A 19,326-nucleotide genomic window follows, 5' to 3' on the forward strand; every position below is an offset into this window, starting at 1 on the left:
CTGTGGCTTATGATAAAAAATAGCAGTTTGTAGTCACTGGACTCATCTATTTCGAGGATTTAACGGCAGCTACACATGGAGCTGTGGGGTAAAACTGTGAGGGACCTAGCGCGTGTGTGTGTGTGTGTGTGTGTGTGCGTGCGTGCGCGCGCTGGGACAGGTCCCCTCTCCGCCCATGTGGCCCAGTGTCGCAGAAGGAATGCAGGCCTCCCTGCCATATAAAAATAGCCGTGCCTGTTGCTCCGGGCTCTGCCTGACCCCGCGGCTCTGCACGGCGGCGACGACACGGCGCGGCTCCCCGTTGGCGATGCCGACATGGCCATGGATTTAGGAGAGCTCATGGTGCCCTACATGCCCACCATCCGAGTACCGCGGACGGGCGACAGAGTCTTCAAGAGCGAATGCGCCTTCTCCTACGACACACCTGTAAGTGGCTGTAGGACCAGAGCTGGCCGAGCGGCGCGGCGGTTAAGGGGAATGAACAGATCAAACCCCATGTCTAAAAAAAAATGTATTTCTGTGGTCTAGTATAATTAGATCCACCTCTGAATGTAGTGTTTCTAACCTTGATGGACAGTAATTAAACAGCATCCAGAAACGTTGACATGTAAGTTCATCATTGTTTGGATGACTGATTTTTTTTTTTTTTTTTCCTGGCAATTTTTGGCTTTTGTTGTCGTGGTGTGGGCGTGATCGGGATGTCCGAAACATGCGATGTTTTATAATTGCTACTTTGTTTTTTCGTTCGCATACAACGAAAGGTTCTTATTTAGAAGTAAGAATGGAGAGGAATAAAGTTCGAAGACGATATCCCCGGCAGGTTGAGATACCGACAGGTTTGTCCAACGACCTCCCCTGAAAGCGAAAGACAAGAAACGACCCCCTAGTGACAACCTCAATACTTTTACTGCGGTGAAATTATTATGGAAAAATTTGGGGCAACTTAATACACCACGTGGCTCATCTGTAAAGTCTCGAAAAAAAGTGTTCATTTTTAAAACCTTCATTCCAGATTCTCTCTTAATACAAACTATGCAAAAAATTATAATTAAATGATATTTATGAATATAGTTATATCGTATAATACCGTATATGATAACATGATACAATATTATACATGATATAAGAATTTCTTACAAATTAAACTAGTAAAGTTATTTCAGGATTATTTACAGATGTTTATATGTATTTAACTTGTTATAAACTGCAGCGTCCGCACAAAACCACACATCATCCGGCCGAAAATTAATGTTGAGTTCACTCTGCGTGTTTAGATGCGGAAAGACACATGAAGTTTAAATAGCCCTTTGGAAGCTGAGCGTGCGCCGCTGCTGGCGACGTGTTTATTCATTAACGTCGCACTCGGTACGAATTTAATGGTGACTCAACAGCCCGATTGAATACCGTTTATTTTTATCCCATGGCTGCTGGAGCTCATGTGTCGCTCTTGGAGCTCTTGGAAGTGTTGTCCTCGATTTTATTAGACTGTCTCCTGATTCCAGATGGGGCACCGCGGGCACGCATGTGTATGTGTGTGTGTGTGTGTGTGTGTGTGTGTGTGTGTGTGTGTGTGTTATGGGGCTGATCCATCAGTCTGGGGGACAGGGAACACCTACCTGTAGCTGACTTACAATGTTTAGTCTGCTTGCAATTATTCATCCCTTTATTTTATACAGCTGGGTAATTTTACAAGAGCAATTTAGGGTAAGTACCTTGCTCAAGGGTACTACAGTCGGAGGAGGGATTTGAACCCGCAACCACCATGTGCCACCGGCTGTCCCTACCAAGCTAGCGAGAGTCCCGCATCGTGACGCAGTGGGTCCTCGGGTCTCTTGAGGGAACCTGCTGGATGGGACACTGGAGACTGTTGAAATGCCCTTCCCTTTGCGCCCTGTTTGCAGGAGTCTGAGGGAGGCCTCTATGTGTGTATGAACACATTCCTGGGCTTCGGGAGGGAGCACGTGGAGAGGCACTACCGCAAGACCGGGCAGAGTGTGTACCTGCACCTGAAGCGCACGGTTAAAGAGGTAGAGGACGCTCACCTTCGCGGCCTCACCGGGAACGGACCCGCCCTTTCGCTCGCACGCTCCTTCTGGTGTGTCTCCGATAAACGAGCCCTGAGCCGCGTCGCTGGGATCATTCCGGAACGCCGCAGTGATTCCGGAACGGTGTTTTCCCCTACATTCCAAAGTCCTCAATAATTTGGAATTTCTGTTACCGGCCTCGTCCCTCTGTGTTAGCTTCCTGACCACATAAATGATGTGGAGGTCTTATTTAACTATTAATTATTAGTTATTTAAGGGGGTGCGGTGGCGCAGTGGGTTGGACCACGGTCCTGCTGTCCGGTGGGTCTGGGGTTCGAGTCTCGCTTGGGGTGCCTTGTGACGGACTGGCGTCCCGTCCTGGGTGTGTCCCCTCCCCCTCCGGCCTTACGCCCTGTGTTGCCGGGTAGGCTCCGGTTCCCCGTGACCCCGTATGGGACAAGCGGTTCTGAAAATGTGTGTGTGTGTGTGTGTGTGTTATTAGTTATTTAATATGTGGAATAGGTCGCATTTGTGTTGAGCAGCTTTGGTCTGTCTTCAACCGGTTGGCAATGAAAATCGGCTTATATATGTATCATTTTAATTGTTAAATTAAAAGAATATTATTCTATAATACAACACACACACACACACACACACACACATTTTCTGAACCGCTTGTCGCATACGGGGTCGCGGGGAACCGGAGCCTAACCTGGCAACACAGGGCGTAAGGCCAGAAGGGGAGGGGACACACCCAGGACGGGACGCCAGTCCATCGCAAGGCACCCCAAGCGGGACTCGAACCCCAGACCCACCGGAGAGCAGGACCAGGTCCAACCCACTGCACCACCACGCCCCCCTATTATTCTATAATATACACAATTTAAATATACACACACACACACACACACACACACACACACACACACACACACACACACACACACACACACACACACACACACACACACTTTCTGAACCGCTCGTCCCATATGGGGTCATGGGGAACCGGAGCCTAACCCGGCAACTCAGGGTGTAAGGCTGGAGGGGGAGGGGACACACCCAGGACGGGACGCCAGTCCGCCGCAAGGCACCCCAAGCAGGACTCGAACCCCAGACCTACCGGAGAGCAGGACCCGGTCCAACCCACTGCGCCACCGCGCCCCCCCCACCGATAATACAACAACATTTTATTATTATTATTATTATTATTATTATTATTATTAATTAAGATTTACGACCGCACAGGAATTCTGATGCCGGTTGCTGTTTTCCGCAGAAAGCCACCAATGCTGCAGGGGGCGCCGCGCCACGCAGACGCAACGGAAAGGTGTTCTTAGGTAAGGCCTCTCCGGCAGTCACATCCCATCGTCCTCCTCCTGTAGAAAAGGACTCGCGGTTCCGCTCGGACCCGGACTCATCTTCCTGTTTGTACACAACAGGTGGGGCGGTACCATGTGACAGGTGTACCCGCTGCGCCCACATCTATAAAGTAGCAGGTTTCTATGCTTGAGCCCCACCCCCTGTCCTGTGAGTGCTAAATATAGCCCATTTATTTGTATACTGGGCTGGTAACCGGTCTAAATGTAAAGTGCTACATGCCCGGGTGCCCCCTCCCCCGTTGGGCTGTGGGGGCTGCTTTGGATTAGGTTCTCCCTCCTATCGCCACACTGCCCTCAGCTGTCGCGCTCTATCAACACCCATCCTCAGGCATCGGGGCAGAGGTTGGAGACATCACGTGGCACTCACCCTTTCAGGACAGGGGCTTAGATGAGCAGCCCCGCACCCACGGAGACCTGGGTGCGAGAGGAAGGACGGCATTAGGGCTTCCCTCCCTCAAAGCACCAGTCACGTGGCTCTGCTCGCCTTCGGAGCCGTGACACCGCCGCCCCCCTCTCAAGTCTCCTTTCGTCCCCTCGAGACATCCGGCCATGTTCCCACACCGCTCAGCGCACGCGAACCAGCCGTTCCGCTCCGTCTCCACCTGCCGCCCAGGGCGCAGACACTATCCTAACCCCGTGACCTAACCAGACAGCAACCCCCCCCCCAATGTCATGGAACAGAAGCCCCCCCCCCCCTTGTTATTTTGTTTAAGAGTGACCGTGCTAAAATAAGACCACTGTCATTAAATGGGCCTCCTGCCACGAATATGCAAAGCTTCCTCTTGAACAGCCGCTCTGGTTTAATGTCAGGACTCCAGTTATTTCCCCTCCATCCTCCTTGATTACCGTAGTGAACTGTCCGTTGGTCTTCCGTTCATCTGCCAGACTTAATTATCACTTTGGACGCGGTAAACATTTACAGTGACGCTTAAACTGACATCGACACCAGTGGGACAGGTGATACCAGCGTGGTATTGATTACACAAAATGATTGGCATTGATTACACAACGCAGCAAAATTTTTCAACGTTCTTGGTTATGTCGATTTTAGCCTTGACTGTGATTAGTTAAAGTTTACCGGTTACAAAAATACCACCAGTTCTCCTAGAGTGTCAGTTTTACAGCCATTGGAAGATTCTAGAAAGTACCAAAACATTGTAGAAAGCATCAGATCCTAAAAGGTATTGGAATATTCTGTGCTTGGATCCTGGTGCCAAAATTTGCCAAATTTGGCTAATTTCAAGAATGTGGAATATTTTTGTAAAAGCTGACATATAGTATGAAGTAAAGCAAAAAATACATGTTTACTCTAACAAAACTGAATGGAAAATGTAAAAAAAAACACAATCCCTTGAGGGCCTCCTCCTTGGAGGTCGGGATCGGACTCCGAGTCTGGAACTTTCTGAAGGTTTGTTTGGTCTGCGGAGTCAGCGCTGTGTCGTGACACCTAATCCCACGCGTTTGCTCTGCTCCAGATATCGAACTGAACCGGGATTTCAATGGAGATGATTACGACTACGAGGACGAGGCCCGGCTCGTCCTATTACCGCAGCACTTTGAGATCCCGTTGCCGAACATCGAGGAGTTGCCTGCGCTGGTCAGCGAGATGAGTCTGGAAATCACGTCCACGTGTTTTTGTAGAGCTGTACCTAAGAGCCCAACCTGGTGATACCACCCCCTCGTGCATCCTCTCCCCCGTTCAGGTGACCATAGCGTGTGACGCCATGCTGAATGCACCATCCCCCTACAGGAAGCCAGAGCCTCTGCCCTGGGATGACGAGATCCAAGTGTCAAAACACTCCCGGGGCCTCCTGCAGCAGGACAGCGGGGTGCGGATCCCCCCAAGGTAACGACCACGGGACTGGCAGTCAGGGTTGCGCCTACCTGACCCCACGGTGAGATTCGGCGGTTCAAGCACTTCCTTGACCGCACAACCACACCATCATCATCTCCTCAGTGGCTGGAAGTGCTCCAGGTGTGAGATGCGCGAGAACCTCTGGCTGAACCTGACGGACGGAGCAGTGCTTTGTGGGAAATGGTTCTTTGATGGCACCGGAGGCAACGGCCACGCGCTGGAACACTACCGGGAGACTGGTTTCCCCCTCGCCGTAAAACTGGACACCATCACCCCGGACGGAGCAGGTCAGCACCGCCGACGCCTTGGTGCGCAACCGCTCCTCAGATCCCGAATCCTCCTTTGTTACTTCATCATATCACATTTTCCACCTGAAATTTCATTTTCCGATCTTTCATTTAATGTCGCGTTGACAACGGCCAGTGTCAGTACCGAAAGCTATTATATCTGTTTTTTTTTGTGCACTAGCAGCATAGCAAACACTGATTAAATAAGAAAATAAAAGCAAGAATTAATACCCTTTATATAGTGTTCCTTTAAGAGCAGAAGAAAGAGGTATTGGTTACAACAGTAAACCAATTTACAATAAATATCAGTGTTTAAAAATTGTAGGAGTAAAAGAACAATGGAACTGGACAACAACAATATAGACTGAAAATAATACTAAGGTACCTGATGAGGTAAAAGAGGAAAATGGCTAGAAAAAGGGAGCTTGCAATATGTTTTATATAAGTGGTTTTGAACTTGTGGGACTGACCTGAGGGTGGATGATGCTACGATTAGGGTTAGGGTTTGAGTTATGGGTTAGGGTTAGGGGTTACAGTGGCTCCAATTAAAACGTGGTGCACAGTACGGTAAAACGTGTTCCAGTGTGCGGCAATAAGACCCTCTTTCACTACCGGTGTTACCGCACATGGTGCTTTTGGGTTTCCAGATGTGTACTCCTTTGATGAAGAGGAGGCCGTTGTGGACCCACGCTTGGCTGATCACTTGGCACACTTTGGAATAGATGTCCTGCAGAAGAAGAAGAAGGTGAGCGCACACTGAACGGCAGCTGACCGAGGAACCGTCCAGGTCCCCTGGGGTGGCTTTCGTTGCATGGTTTCGGGACGATGGGGTGTTTGAGCACGCTCCTCTACGCCTTTCTGCCCAGCCTGAGAGCGGCCGCACGGGCGGCGAGCTGCAGCCGCACTTGAGCGAGTGGGAGCTCGTCCAGGAGTCGGGACGCAAGCTCAAAGCGGTGTACGGCAGCGGTTACACTGGCATCAAGAATTTGGGCAACAGCAGTTACCTGGGAGCCACCATGCAGGTCCTCTTCAGCATCCCAGAATTCCAGAGGGCGTGAGTAAACAAGAGCATGCTCTCACTTCATCCAAGGTTACACTGAACATAAATTTCTATCAAGTATATATGTGCACATGGGCAGGGGGAAGTAGGGGGTGGAGTGGCTAGATCTGCAACCTTCGGACTCAGAAGATCCAGGTTCAAATCCAGGCTCCTGCTCTAGTGCCCTCGATTGGGGTACTTACCCTGGATTTTAAAAATGACCTACAAATGGGAAAATCGGTGTAAGTAGCTTAACATTGTACGTTGCTTCTGGAGAAAACCATCAGCTGAATAGATAAATATGTGGTTTAGTCAAAAAGTATCTGCGATGTTGCGGATATTGACATTATTGCGGATATTGACATTGTTGCGGACACTTTTTGACTCATCCTCATAAATGCTCGTATATTCCTGAGCTGTGTGAAGCAATTTCAAATTGTCTGTGGAAAATGATTAAATTCAGAGAAATATTCTGGACTGGAGAGTCAGAAGGAGTTTGCATAGGAAGCCACAGCTAAATCCGAGTGATTTTTCCATGCAGCTGCGTCTCCTCATTGGTCGTCTGCTGCTCTTCCAGGTATGTGGGGAATTTACAGAGGATTTTCGACTACTCGCCCCTGGATCCCACACGGGACTTTCACACACAGATGTGAGTGTGATTTCGTGGGCCTGATCCAAACTGAAAGCAAGCTCTTGTCTGAAATTCCACTCTAGAGATCATTCATACATGCAGGTGCTTGCGGTAAAAATCCGAACAGTCCTTTGAACTGTGACTGTTAGCCAATGCACATACAGGACCTACAAAATATTTAGGGGCTGCGAAGGAGGGAAAAGAATTACAAATCATGGAACATAAGGTAAAAAGGAAAAAAATATGAATCAAAAATGAACATTTCAAAATCATAGTTCTGGAATTTCTAGGAATTTCCTAGGAACAATTTTTTTTTGGCTTCTCCATCAATCATGTGGTTTAGCATTAGAGCTGTTTAAAGTGCATCATGTCAATCGGTGTAATTCAACAAGCGTTTACCTAATTTTTACACTTTCTGGGCCCACGAACCCTACAACCAGGTCCTGACTCTGATGCAAGTGTGTCGTGTTGTGATCATTAATTGCACAACGCCTTGTTTCCAGGGCTAAGCTGGGTCACGCCTTGCTCTCAGGCCAGCACTCGAAGCCACCAGTGAAGTCCGAGCTCATAGAGCAGGTGGTGAAAGGAGACCGCGATGCCGTGTCCAGGGTATGTCATCCAAGGATCGAGACATCCGAAGTCTGTAAAATCCCTGCTGTTCTGGTCGTTTTGTGGTTTGCTGCACCGCCCGTTTGGGAAGCTCTCGCTTCGGCTCCCTGCGGCCTCAGTGTCCCTGACGCATTGCTCTCCCCCAGCCCCGGCCAACGGGGGTATCCCCCAGGATGTTCAAAGCCCTCATCGGCGCCGAACACCCGGAGTTTTCCTCAAACCGACAGCAGGATGCTCTCCAGTTCCTCCGACATTTGGTCAGCATCGTAGAGGTAGGTACCTCCATAAAGTCCCCCAAACACCACTTAGGTTTAGGTTATTCTGGACACGTAAAAATGCAAAGCAAAAGATGTGTGTCCAAAATGTTTCGGTACTTTCTTCGGCAAAGTCAAGGGGATGTGATTTTAATTTATAATCAAGGTTTGGTAGCTGATGGAAGGCCAGGAGGACCAGAGAGGTTAATCAAAAAAACGTTAAAAGGGGCAGAAGGACACTTTCCAACAATTTCTGGCTTCTTGCTGTTGGGGTCAGATGTTCTTGGAGGACAGGTTTCCCATGATGCACCGTGACTTCATCTGACCCCTAGCAGATGTCCCATAATCAGCTCAGCCCCTTGGCTAAAATTAGCCCCCCTCCTCCCATTACACATGGAGTGTAACACTTCCTACGAACCCCGTCCCAAACACCGGCAGGCCGGGGCTGCTTTTCCTGGAACAAGCGCGTCTAGGATGGATTTAGTTAGTTTGTCCTCCATTTCAAGTTCCACCGAAGGTTCGTGGGGTCGGCACCAACGCTGCTGGGGCTTCGGTGGGATGCGATGCCCTGAATCCCAGCGGTCACGCTTTCGGTTTGGACCCACAGGTGAAACTGATACAGTTCAGCAGCATCAGAAACCCCTGTTTCGTACCCGTGACCACACCGGTGTTGTCACACACTCGTCCATCACTGGTGTGCAACTCTCTCTGACCCTATAATATCAGAATATTATTTCACATAATGCTACAGATTTGTGTTATGTTGTCCATTGGGGAAAACTGTGTTCGCTTTCACACATTTTATTATTAAAGATTATTTACTTTAGGAGATTCGCTCTGTTCCCTTTGTACACTGCTGGTCATACTGATTTACCCAACTATACAAGTGGTTCATTGCTACTATATCAGTCCAGGGTAAGGACCTTGATTAAAGTTACTACAGTGGGGGCAGGGATTTGAACCCAGGGTCTTTGAATGGAAGGCAACATCCCTAACCAGTACACTTCCCAATGCCCCCATGGTATCTTTATTGACTCTATTGATGATTTTTATGAAGTATCTGTGACTAGACTTGATTGTTTTGCAAAGTAATAAATAATAATAATAATAATAATCTTTGTTTTATACAGTGTCCTTAGAAACAGGTTCTCAGAGTGCTCTACAGGGGAATATATTGTATTATTGCCATGATGTTCATTAATTAAACCACTCAGAATGAAAGCGTGTTGAATGGCCAGAGCTGACCACCCGCCATCCACTGGTGCTTGCGCTCCCCAGAGAAACAGCGCGTCCCCAGAGAGCCCTGCCGATGTCTTCCGCTTCCTGGTGGAGGAGAGGACCCAGTGCTGCCAGTCGGGGAAGGTGCGCTATGCCCAGAGGCCCGACCACATCATGCAGCTCCCGGTCCCCGTTGAGGCCGCCACCAACCGAGGTGAACGCTGGACGAGTGCTGGACCGTGTACGTGTGCATTGTGAAGGGAGCCAGTACACAGGGGGATTCACCTTTACTCATTTAGCGGATGCTTTTCCTCAAAGCGACTTTAAACTGATTTATTATTATTATCCATTTATACAACCGGACGATTTTTTATTGTGTCAGTTCAGGGTAAGTACCTTGTTCAGTGGTATTACAGCAGGATGGGATTTGAACCTGGGTTCTTTAAGGCCAAAGGATGTGGCTCTAACTGCTATGCCACCTGCTGGCCTACATCCTTTACTGCACAAAGGGTGACTGTTCAGATGTCAGAGGGACACACCTCTGAACTGTGTATCTGAACAGCTGCACTGCGATATATAATTCCATATGTACAGGGAGCAGCTCGGCTGAATTATGACACACGCTGACACATGCTTATGCACTGTGTTAAAGCTTCCTCTTGCCTTGCAGAAGAGCTGTTAGAGTATGAAGTCCGGAAAAGGGAAGCAGAAGAGAACCGGATGCCTCCCCCTCCCCCGGTCAGAGCCAGGGTCCCCTTCACAGTTTGCTTGCAGGCCTTCACTGAGCCAGAGAATGTGCCGGACTTCTGGAGCTCTGCCCTGCAGGCCAAGTCGGCGGGGATCAAGTGAGTGCGGGGGGGCAGCCGTATACTAGACAACGGATGGGGGCGCATGAAGGCGACAGGTACTGGAAGGGCAGTGGGACACATGAAGGTGAAAGTGAAGCCTCTGCCCACACACTATAAAAAATACACGTGACTCAATTACAGCAAATAATTATGAACAAAAACTATAATGAAAGTAGTTATATGCATTAAGCTAGTGTGTTGGTTCTTGTTTTTTGGCTTCAATGTCGTGGAATGAGTTCCCTCTTTCCCTCGGAACTGCTGAATCCCTGCTAAGTGAATCCTTGCTAAATGGATAAATATAAACATAAATACATTTAATTTACCTTTATAAAGCAATATACTATAAATAATAATAAAGATAAAGCTTCGTTTAGGATTCTAAATAAATATTTATTTCCATCAAATATTCCTCTTATAGTACAAACATCTGTGTGTGTTCACATAGCATGTACCCATTGCATTTTCCCAGAGTGTAAAGCTGCTATTTGTTGTGTTTATATGCAATTTTCAGACCATTGTAAATGCACACATGTAAGCCCGTGCTCCTGTTTTGTCAGGACAAGCCGTTTTGCCACATTTCCCGACTATTTGGTGGTTCAGATTAAGAAGTTCAGTTTTGGTGTTGATTGGATTCCCAAGAAATTAGGTAAGAGCAGTAAATTTCAATTCCGCTTCAAAGACTACGTCGCTTGTGTTTTTTTTTCATATAAAGCCATAAAAAGACATTTGGATTTGGCTTGGCCTGCTGTATGTCATGGTTACACGTTAATCAAGAGAAGCATTCCAGCATCATCACCGCCAGGGTCATTGGGACTGAAGTATAATAGCTGTGGTGCACAGATGGGGATAGTATGATGCAACCCTAGGATGAGCAAGGACAAAGCATGCAGAGACCCCCCCGTCTGTCTCTCAGGCGCTCAGTTTACTTGAATAAAAGAGAAGCATTCAGCACAAAACCATGTGGGGTTTCATTCAGCTGCTCCTCCTTTCCGGTTTGACCAAACACGGTCCTCGTTTGACCACATCAGACTGCTACACTGGTCCCTGAACCCAAGGTCCCGCTGGACTCTGAAAATGAGTGTGAATTGATCCTCTGAGCAGCTGTCAGATCACTTCATAAGTGAGATGATTTGTCACGAGTGAAATCTGAAAAGTCTGTTCAGGAGAACCACATCGTCCTTGTTCATTTGCCCTTAACTGCAGTGAGGGGGGGTTTAGAAGGAGAATGTGTGGCTCCCAGGGTGGGCTTCTCCTCCTCTCATGCTTTGCCCTGTTGTGTCAGTAGATGTCTCCGTGGAGATGCCGGACTTCCTGGACCTCTCACGCCTGCGCGGTACAGGGCTGCAAGCCGGAGAGGAGGTGTTGCCCGACTTAGCTCCGCCCATCATCACACCAGAGGACCCCATAGGTACCAGCCCCTAGGTTAAATAAACCGCACGTGTCTCCAGGATCCTCGGTGACACACTCATTTTATAGGGTGACTCCCACTGCAGATGCATGGCCACACCCCCATACATATGGTTGATTATATTTATTTATCTCACGCTTTTCTCCAAAGCGATTTACAACGTGAAACTACTTACAGCGATTTACCGATTTATACAGCAGAGTTTTAGCAATTTAGGGTAAATACTTTGACAAAGGACATTGCAGCAAAAGGTTGGATTTGAACCTGCAGGCTTTGAGTCTAACTGCTGTGCTACCTGCTGCCTCACTGCTATAGGGTCACACCCCATTTTTTATAGGACAACCCACCGATGATGATGATTCAGTCCCATCAAACAGGACCACACCCATGGATGGCCACATGCACCCAATTCTTAGTGGGCCACACCCCTTTCTTAGGGAGGTACCTATTAATGATGCATACTAACAGCCCAGTCAAACTGGGCCCACCCCATTTTTTCTAAGGTGACGCCCACTGATAACACAAGGCCACACCCCTCTCTTACAAGACCCGCCCACTTTTCTAGAGAAACTCCCACTGATGACACAATCATGTATGACAGAGGGTCTTTAGTGGGTAAGATGCACGTGTTCCCTCTCAGCGAATAAGTTCAGCTTTACCCAAATCTTGTGGCATCCATGTAATGACTTCCCAGACTTTACGGGATACATCGTGTTTGCTGACGCTGCGTCACGTTCACGTCCATCCGGTGTACTATTCGGCTCTAGGATGAACGCTACACACTCTCCTCCGTGGGCTTCCGCTGTCAGAAGCCTTTGGAGAAGCGACTCACACCCCTGGGCGCCACTTAACATGTTCTCCGCAGCTCGCCGATGTCCAACACGGGTGCAAATCCCCGGTCGCTTGTCCCTACGTGGTATGCCGATACCGAGAGATTCGTTCGGACCGCAGGGGAGAGGCAAAAACACATGGCGCGCAACCGTGGTTCTGTAGGTCCTGTTTCGAAAGATGTTTCCACAGACCAGTGACCGCAGACCGAACGCTCTTACCATTCCGATCCAGGTACTGATGGGTAGACGTTTCAAATGCAGTTTTGCTTTGCCAAAGACATGGGCCTGAAAGCACCTCAACTAGACAAGAAAATGATCAAAGCTCCCAGAGCCGGCATCACGTTCTTCGTTGAAGTCTTGTGTGTTTCTTCTCTTTCCAGGGAACGTGAATAACTTTTTGGACTGTGAGTATTTCTACATTATTTATCTCTGGGAGGCTCTTGTTGGAAAATTGCTTTTCCTGCCAACCCTTAAAGTTACCCGCCGATCTGCATGAACGCCTCCGGGTGTCCCTTTGGGTGCTGTTGACGGGGATGGATGCAAGCAACATGAATAAAACATAGTTTATTACTTTTTTTCCACTGGTAGTGCAGAAGGAAATAATGGACAACATTAATAAGGGGGGCAAACGTGGGAAGACAAAGATGTGATTGTGCTTCTTTCGCTCTGCTGTTATTGCGCCCTGATGAATTGCTGCTGTTCGAGTGCATCTTTGCTAATGAGGCCTTCAGGGGCCCAGAGCCCCCCGCCGTTCACCGTGGCGTTTTTCGCTCGCAGCTCCGGAAATAGACGAGTCGTCGGTGATGCAGCTGGCTGAGATGGGCTTCCCCCTGGAGGCATGTCGGAAGGCCGTCTACTACACAGGAAACATGGGCGCCGAGATGGCCTTCAGCTGGATCCTCGCCCACATGGAGGAGCCTGGTAAGGAGCCAGTTGTACGACACTAAATGCGCCTCCCCTTGGGGGTCCACGGAGGGTCGAGCCCTGGAGGTTCCTGTTCCAGCCGGTCTGTGAAACCCCTGCTTTAGCTTACTCTCCTGACTGACCTCATTTTACTCCCTACCTGATCTCCCGGTGGTGTATGGAGAGATGGAGAACCTGGTGCACTCACCTGCTCTTCTATATCCTCCAGCTGTGCTCTGTTTTTTTATTCTGAGGACCCATAATTACATTTCTTTATTTAGCAGACACTTTTCTCCAAAGCAACTTACAATGTTAAGTTACACTGATTTACCCATTTATACAGCAGGGTTTAAAAGGCTCTCCGTGGGTTTGCTGGATGGACGTTGAGTAGGTTGGGTTCAAAGCCCCACATAAATGGAAGCGAGAGGACACAACTGCTTTGCTGAAACAGGGAAAAAATCCCTCCCTGGTTTAACCGAACAAAGAAAAAATACATGTGTCGTAAATAATGGATGTTCATTAATTATACATAGTTTTTCGATCTGCCCGAAGAGTCGTGAAATTGAATTAGATGGATCAGTAGAATATATAATCTGTAGAGGTAAGGTGTATGACAGTTAATGTTTGGGTATGTGGTGTAATGGTTCTCAGTTGTGGGGTGTGGTGGTGTAGCGATGTGGAGGATTTGGCCTGTGTCACTGTGTGATGGGTCTGGGGTTCAAGCCCTGCTTGGGGTGCCTTGTGCAGACTGGGGTCCTGTGTTGCCAGGTAGGCTTGCCGCAACCCCACTCAGGACAACTGGTTGTAGATGTTGATTGTCGAGATGGTCCAGCCACATGTGGTGTTCAATATTCTTAAAACATCTGGACATTTTGGTCACCAGCAGGTTGTCTCTGGATGGCCAGTCTATTTTGATTCTTCGCTAATGGGCCGACCCCTCTTTCTGGCCTCTAGACTTCGCCGAACCACTAGCAGTATCTGGCTCTGCCCAGGACAACCCTCCCACCCGCACCCTTGCCTCATTCCTGGCCAGCCAGCCGCCAGAGGAGAGCGTGGCCATCGTGACGTCCATGGGCTTCCCCAGGCAGTTGGCCATCCAGGCCCTTCAGGCTACAGTGAGTCTTTGGAGGGCCCAACCGTGCAGGTCCATGATTCCAGTGGGGTGACCCAGGTGTGGAATCCCGGTCTAGGATCTGAGTGTGGGATTGCTGCCATCTAAAGCATTGTATGATTACAGCAGAACTTCCATGTTTGTGACCCCAGACCTATCCGATGTTACAGCAACATCGTTTGTTGACAGCACTGAAGGTTTTGGAACGCCTGACGGTTCTTCACACGACTGGATGTATTGTCCCTATACATGTAGCGTCAGACGTTCAGTGTGCTATTAGGGAAAGGTATTAAACATTGGGGGGGGGGGTTGGACTATGTCTTTATGTGACTGCTGATTACGAAGGCGATCTTTCGAGCAGAGGAGGGCTAGTGGCATTTGACATTCAGCATTCAGATCTTCTCCAGGTATAACGGCGGCCCACTGAGAAGGTTGGACGGTACCGATCTCCTGGACCAGGAAATTTGTGTCCCAAGTGCAGTTACCTCATTGTGACCTTCGTACCTGTGGTCCAGAACAACAACCTGGAGCGAGCTCTGGACTGGATCTTCACCCACCCTGATGGTGCAGTGGAGAGTGAGCAGCCCTGCGACAGAGCTGAGCAGGAAGAGGAGGGGGAATCCAGCGGAGACACCACCCACAATGGCCTTGACTTCTCCCACGGGCTTGGCAGCTCCGCACCGCCCGCTGAGCGCGACCCCCCAGCCCCCAGGGTCAAGGATGGACCAGGCCGTGAGTGTGCGCTGTGGTTATTAGACAGTAATTCTCCGAACACATTACTGGGCAAAACAAAAAGCCATATTGCATTATTATCTATTACTGCAAAGAAGGTTTGTACGTAAGTTATAAACAGAAGATGACATGATTTTTCTATTATACAGATGCAACTGAGTCAAGTGGCTATATCAGCACTAACCTAGTGTTAGCTGCTCTTCAGGCAGACTGAAATAAAATAAGGAAATATTTTTAATTACTTATGGGGTTATATACGAGATTGAATTTTATATCATTTTTAACAAAATTTTATATGGTCAGTTAATATAGAGTAAGTAGCGATTCAAATTCTCTCTTTCGTGTTGTCGCTCAGGATATGAGCTGTTCGCCTTCATCAGTCACATGGGACCCTCGACAATGTCGGGCCACTACGTGTGTCACATTAAAAAGGAGGGAAGGTGAGTGTGTCATCGCACTGGCAGCAGTTCCGTCTCTCGGGCCCCAATTAACAGCAATTAGCGGACAACGTCGTTGAGAAAAATCACGACGTATTTTATTGTTTCGGACTAACCTTCAGTTTGACTGAACCTATCGAAATTTTTTCTGCAGTGGCACACATTACTTTTTGTCATCCCTGATTCTACTTGCAGCAAAGAACCAAATTCATCTTTAATGACATTTTTTTTCTCCTAGGTGGGTGATCTACAATGACCATAAGGTGTGCCTGTCAGAGAAACCGCCGAAAAACTTGGGCTACATCTACTTCTACCAGCGGCTGTCGCACAGTTAGGTTATGGACACCCGGACCCCAGGCCATCTTGAAACAGTGAAGGAGGGGCTGTGTGGGAAGGCAAGCAAGGGGCCTAGCACGCGCAAACCACCATCATCACCGTCATCATCATTATCATTATCGTCATTAATTGATACAGATGCAAAATTAGGACAGGGAGAAGTCGGATATGTTGCCTTTGGCTCGAGTGCTAGTCTCTCCACTGCATTGTATTGTATGCCGTAAGAGGAAGAGGTAGAGAAGGATCTATGTGTCTTTAGTCATTTAAAAAGTAGCTTAAACTCATCAAATATGACAGTGTTTATTTCCCAAGTCTTGAGCTCTATCCAATTCACATTTGAGAAATGATCCATTTTCCCTCGTTTGTTCTCCCTCTGTTGGAATGAAGACCCAACGAAGTCGGCTTCGGAAATGTCCATAATTAGAATTGCACCGAGCATGGCATCCCAACCGCTCCTTCCACAGAGGCCCGGCGGCGGAGCCGAATCTCTCCCGTAATCATCGTGCCACACGAATAGCGATGGCTTTAAACAACTTGACTTTTCCCGGCTCTTTTCTCTATGTTTTAAACAAAGAGCTTTGGTTGATCACACCTGGGGGTGATAAAGGGGCTTGCTGGGAAATCACAGCTCCGGACACTAGCAGCCACAGGCAGGGTTGGGAGGGGTACGAGAGGGTTCATCTTGTGTGTAATTTCTCTTCCTTTGGTTGAGGGATGAACCTTCCAGGAACTGATGCACCTGCCGTAATTGCATCCGACCCACTGAAACCCGATGACTTGCACCCATAGCCACTGTTCCGGTGATCTTTGTTTTCATGCTCACATGAAAGCACTTTGAACATAAATGTGTATCTTTTCAGGCACATTTTTTGGATCAATACCTTAAAAGCAACATTTCAACCCAATTTTTTTTTTAAGCACTGCATCTTTAAATCGTGTCGGTCAATATCATCACACTTTGCCACAAGTCTATAGATTGAATATAAGCCATCTAACAGCTGTGAAAAATGTATTTCATTAATTTGTTTTCAAAATCATTATAAAACATCAGTTTAAGTGCAGACTACAGTATTTTCGTTAACAAATCAGCTTGGATTGTGTAAAAAAAAAATCTGATAAACCTGAAATGAACTGAAAAATTGCTTCAAGACTTTCAGTTATTCCATTTCCATCAAAGATATAAATTGAAATTCGCAGAGATATGAATGAAAATAATTAAACCACATTTAGGCCAGGAAGGATAGCTCAATTAAAGAAAAGTTACTCAGTCCAGCAACTGTCCAGGACTATCTTTTGTGGGTTAAAATAATACAAGAAAAAAGCTGATGTACAATTTCTAAAAATAATCAGATATCTAGCCTTGCGCAATGCAGCGATGCTGAGGAACGGGAATGAAATGTATTATTTATTTGGAAGGAAAGCTGCTTGGTTCCGATGCTCGTGCTTCAGAGGTCACGACTGTCACTGTAATAGACATTAATCATTTTAACGTTTTCCTTGACCTCCTCAAAATCCACGACCTACTCAGAATGCATAGAATTCAAATATTTAACATATAAGGAAATGTTTTCTCAAGCTGGTGTTTTGAAATCCACTACAAACAAAATCAGTATAAAAACAAGTATGACACAGGACTCCAGTGGGATTAGTAACTAAACAATATCATGAAACAAAATAAAATCTCAAAGTATTTTTGAAAAGAAGTTGGCGCTGAAATGAAGCCATAGTGCAACGGGATGTATTTACATTTCCCACATCTAAAAGAAATTAAAATGTTTACTATTTGTGTCTGACACAGTCACTTCATTTTTTCCCCATTATTTTTCATATTTTTTCTGGATAAATTTTTATAATATTAACTGCAAATGCTGTTCATGCAGTTGAGAGGCATTGTCATGCTTATATGTATTCCCCTTGGTTCATGCCCCAGCTTTGTACTTATTATTGAATTGATTGTTGAGGAGCGATTTTGTTTTCCATGTCTCTTAGCAGGTTCATTCTGCTCTCACTAAACTTCATCTTTAGTCATTAACACTGTATCATTTAAAGTTTTTTTTATTTTATTTTTGATTTAAAAATGTAAACTTCACTGGTTTTTACTTTTTTTTTTAGCAAACTAAGACTGTGCTACTGTAGTATCCTTTATTGTTACTGTTTTTATTGAATGCAGATAAAACCTGTGGAATGTGTGTAAATCAGTATTTTGTGTAGCTGAGAATGGTGTAGAAGCTCCACTGTATTATACATACTGAGCTTTGGGAGCTGCAATTTTTGATGGCTCAATTAAAGGACAAATTCATTAATACATTTTCATTTGTTTCCCTTGTTCAACAGCTTGAATGCATTTCCAGGCATGATTATCAGAACAGAGACAGGACCACCACTAAGTAGCCCATCAATAACAAGGACCTTGAGTAAATAGCCAATTATTAATAAGGGGTCATCAGTAAGCAGGACATCACTAGCAAGGTTCACTACTAAGTAGCCAATCATTGACAAGGACCATTACTAAGCAGCCAATCATTAGCAAGAGCCTTGAATAATTAGCCTTTCGCCAAGAAGGGTCATCAGTAACCACGCCATCACTAGGAAGGACCTCACTAAGTAGACAATTATTACCAATTATCCAATCATTGGCAAGAGCCATTACTAAGCAGTCAATCTTTAGCAAGGGCCTTGAATAAATAGCCTTTCACTAAAAAGGGTCATCGGTAACCAGGCCATTGCCAGGAAGGACCTCAGTAAGTAGACAATTATTACCAAGTATCCAATCATTGGCAAGGACCTTGAATAAATAGCCTATTACTAAGAAGGGTCATCATTAAGCAAGTCATCTTTATGAGGGACCTTTCTAAGTAGCCAGTCACTGGGAGAGACTGTTATTACATATACCTCACTGAGAACAACCATGTATGTACAGTGGTGTTTTCCATTGGTGAGGTGGGTAGGGTGTCCATGCAGTCTCATACATGTTCATACATGTGACATTTGGATGGGACAAGAAGACACACATCATGTGACTATATAACAAGGCTTTATTTGTAAATGTTACTCCTGTAGGTACCTGAAACACATTGTGTTTTGGCTCATCTTTACATGGGCGTCGGCTAAATTGCATCTGATAGCTATAAGTTAGTGGCCCATAACACTAGTTTAGCACACATGGTTAGCCAGTGACTACAGTGTAAAACAAGAATACAGTTTGTGTAATTGATGTAACACTTAATGTAAAATTGTTAAGCAGCAATGTTTGAATGTGTGTGATTTTTGTAACTTTTCAATTGGCCATGAAGATCTAGGGGACAGCTGGTAGTGTAGTGGTTAGAGCCATTGCCTTAGGACCCCAAAGGTTGCTGGTTTGATTCCCACCTCTGGTTTATCTAGCCTTGAGCAAGATGTTTACTCTGAAGTTGCTCCACTAA

The 19,326-nt window shown here is 46.8% G+C and overlaps 1 protein-coding gene across 1 annotated transcript; it reads left to right on the plus strand.

Moving 5' to 3' along the window:
- Positions 1–248: 248 nt before the first annotated feature.
- Positions 249–18,190, plus strand: LOC108921344 (ubiquitin carboxyl-terminal hydrolase 13-like). Its single transcript, XM_018730794.2, has 21 exons — positions 249–426; positions 1,902–2,027; positions 3,304–3,364; positions 4,882–5,003; positions 5,110–5,252; positions 5,364–5,548; positions 6,196–6,293; positions 6,415–6,602; positions 7,165–7,236; positions 7,722–7,827; positions 7,974–8,099; positions 9,360–9,513; positions 9,970–10,144; positions 10,705–10,793; positions 11,433–11,555; positions 12,766–12,789; positions 13,163–13,306; positions 14,243–14,403; positions 14,915–15,131; positions 15,487–15,571; positions 15,807–18,190. The coding sequence occupies exons 1-21, from the start codon at positions 316–318 to the stop codon at positions 15,901–15,903; spliced, it is 2,607 nt and encodes an 868-aa protein (XP_018586310.2). The 5' UTR covers positions 249–315; the 3' UTR covers positions 15,904–18,190.
- The last annotated feature ends 1,136 nt before the right edge of the window (positions 18,191–19,326 follow it).

The sequence above is a fragment of the Scleropages formosus genome, chromosome 25 (genome assembly GCF_900964775.1).
Source record: "Scleropages formosus chromosome 25, fSclFor1.1, whole genome shotgun sequence".
Classification (NCBI taxonomy): Eukaryota; Metazoa; Chordata; class Actinopteri; order Osteoglossiformes; family Osteoglossidae; genus Scleropages; species Scleropages formosus.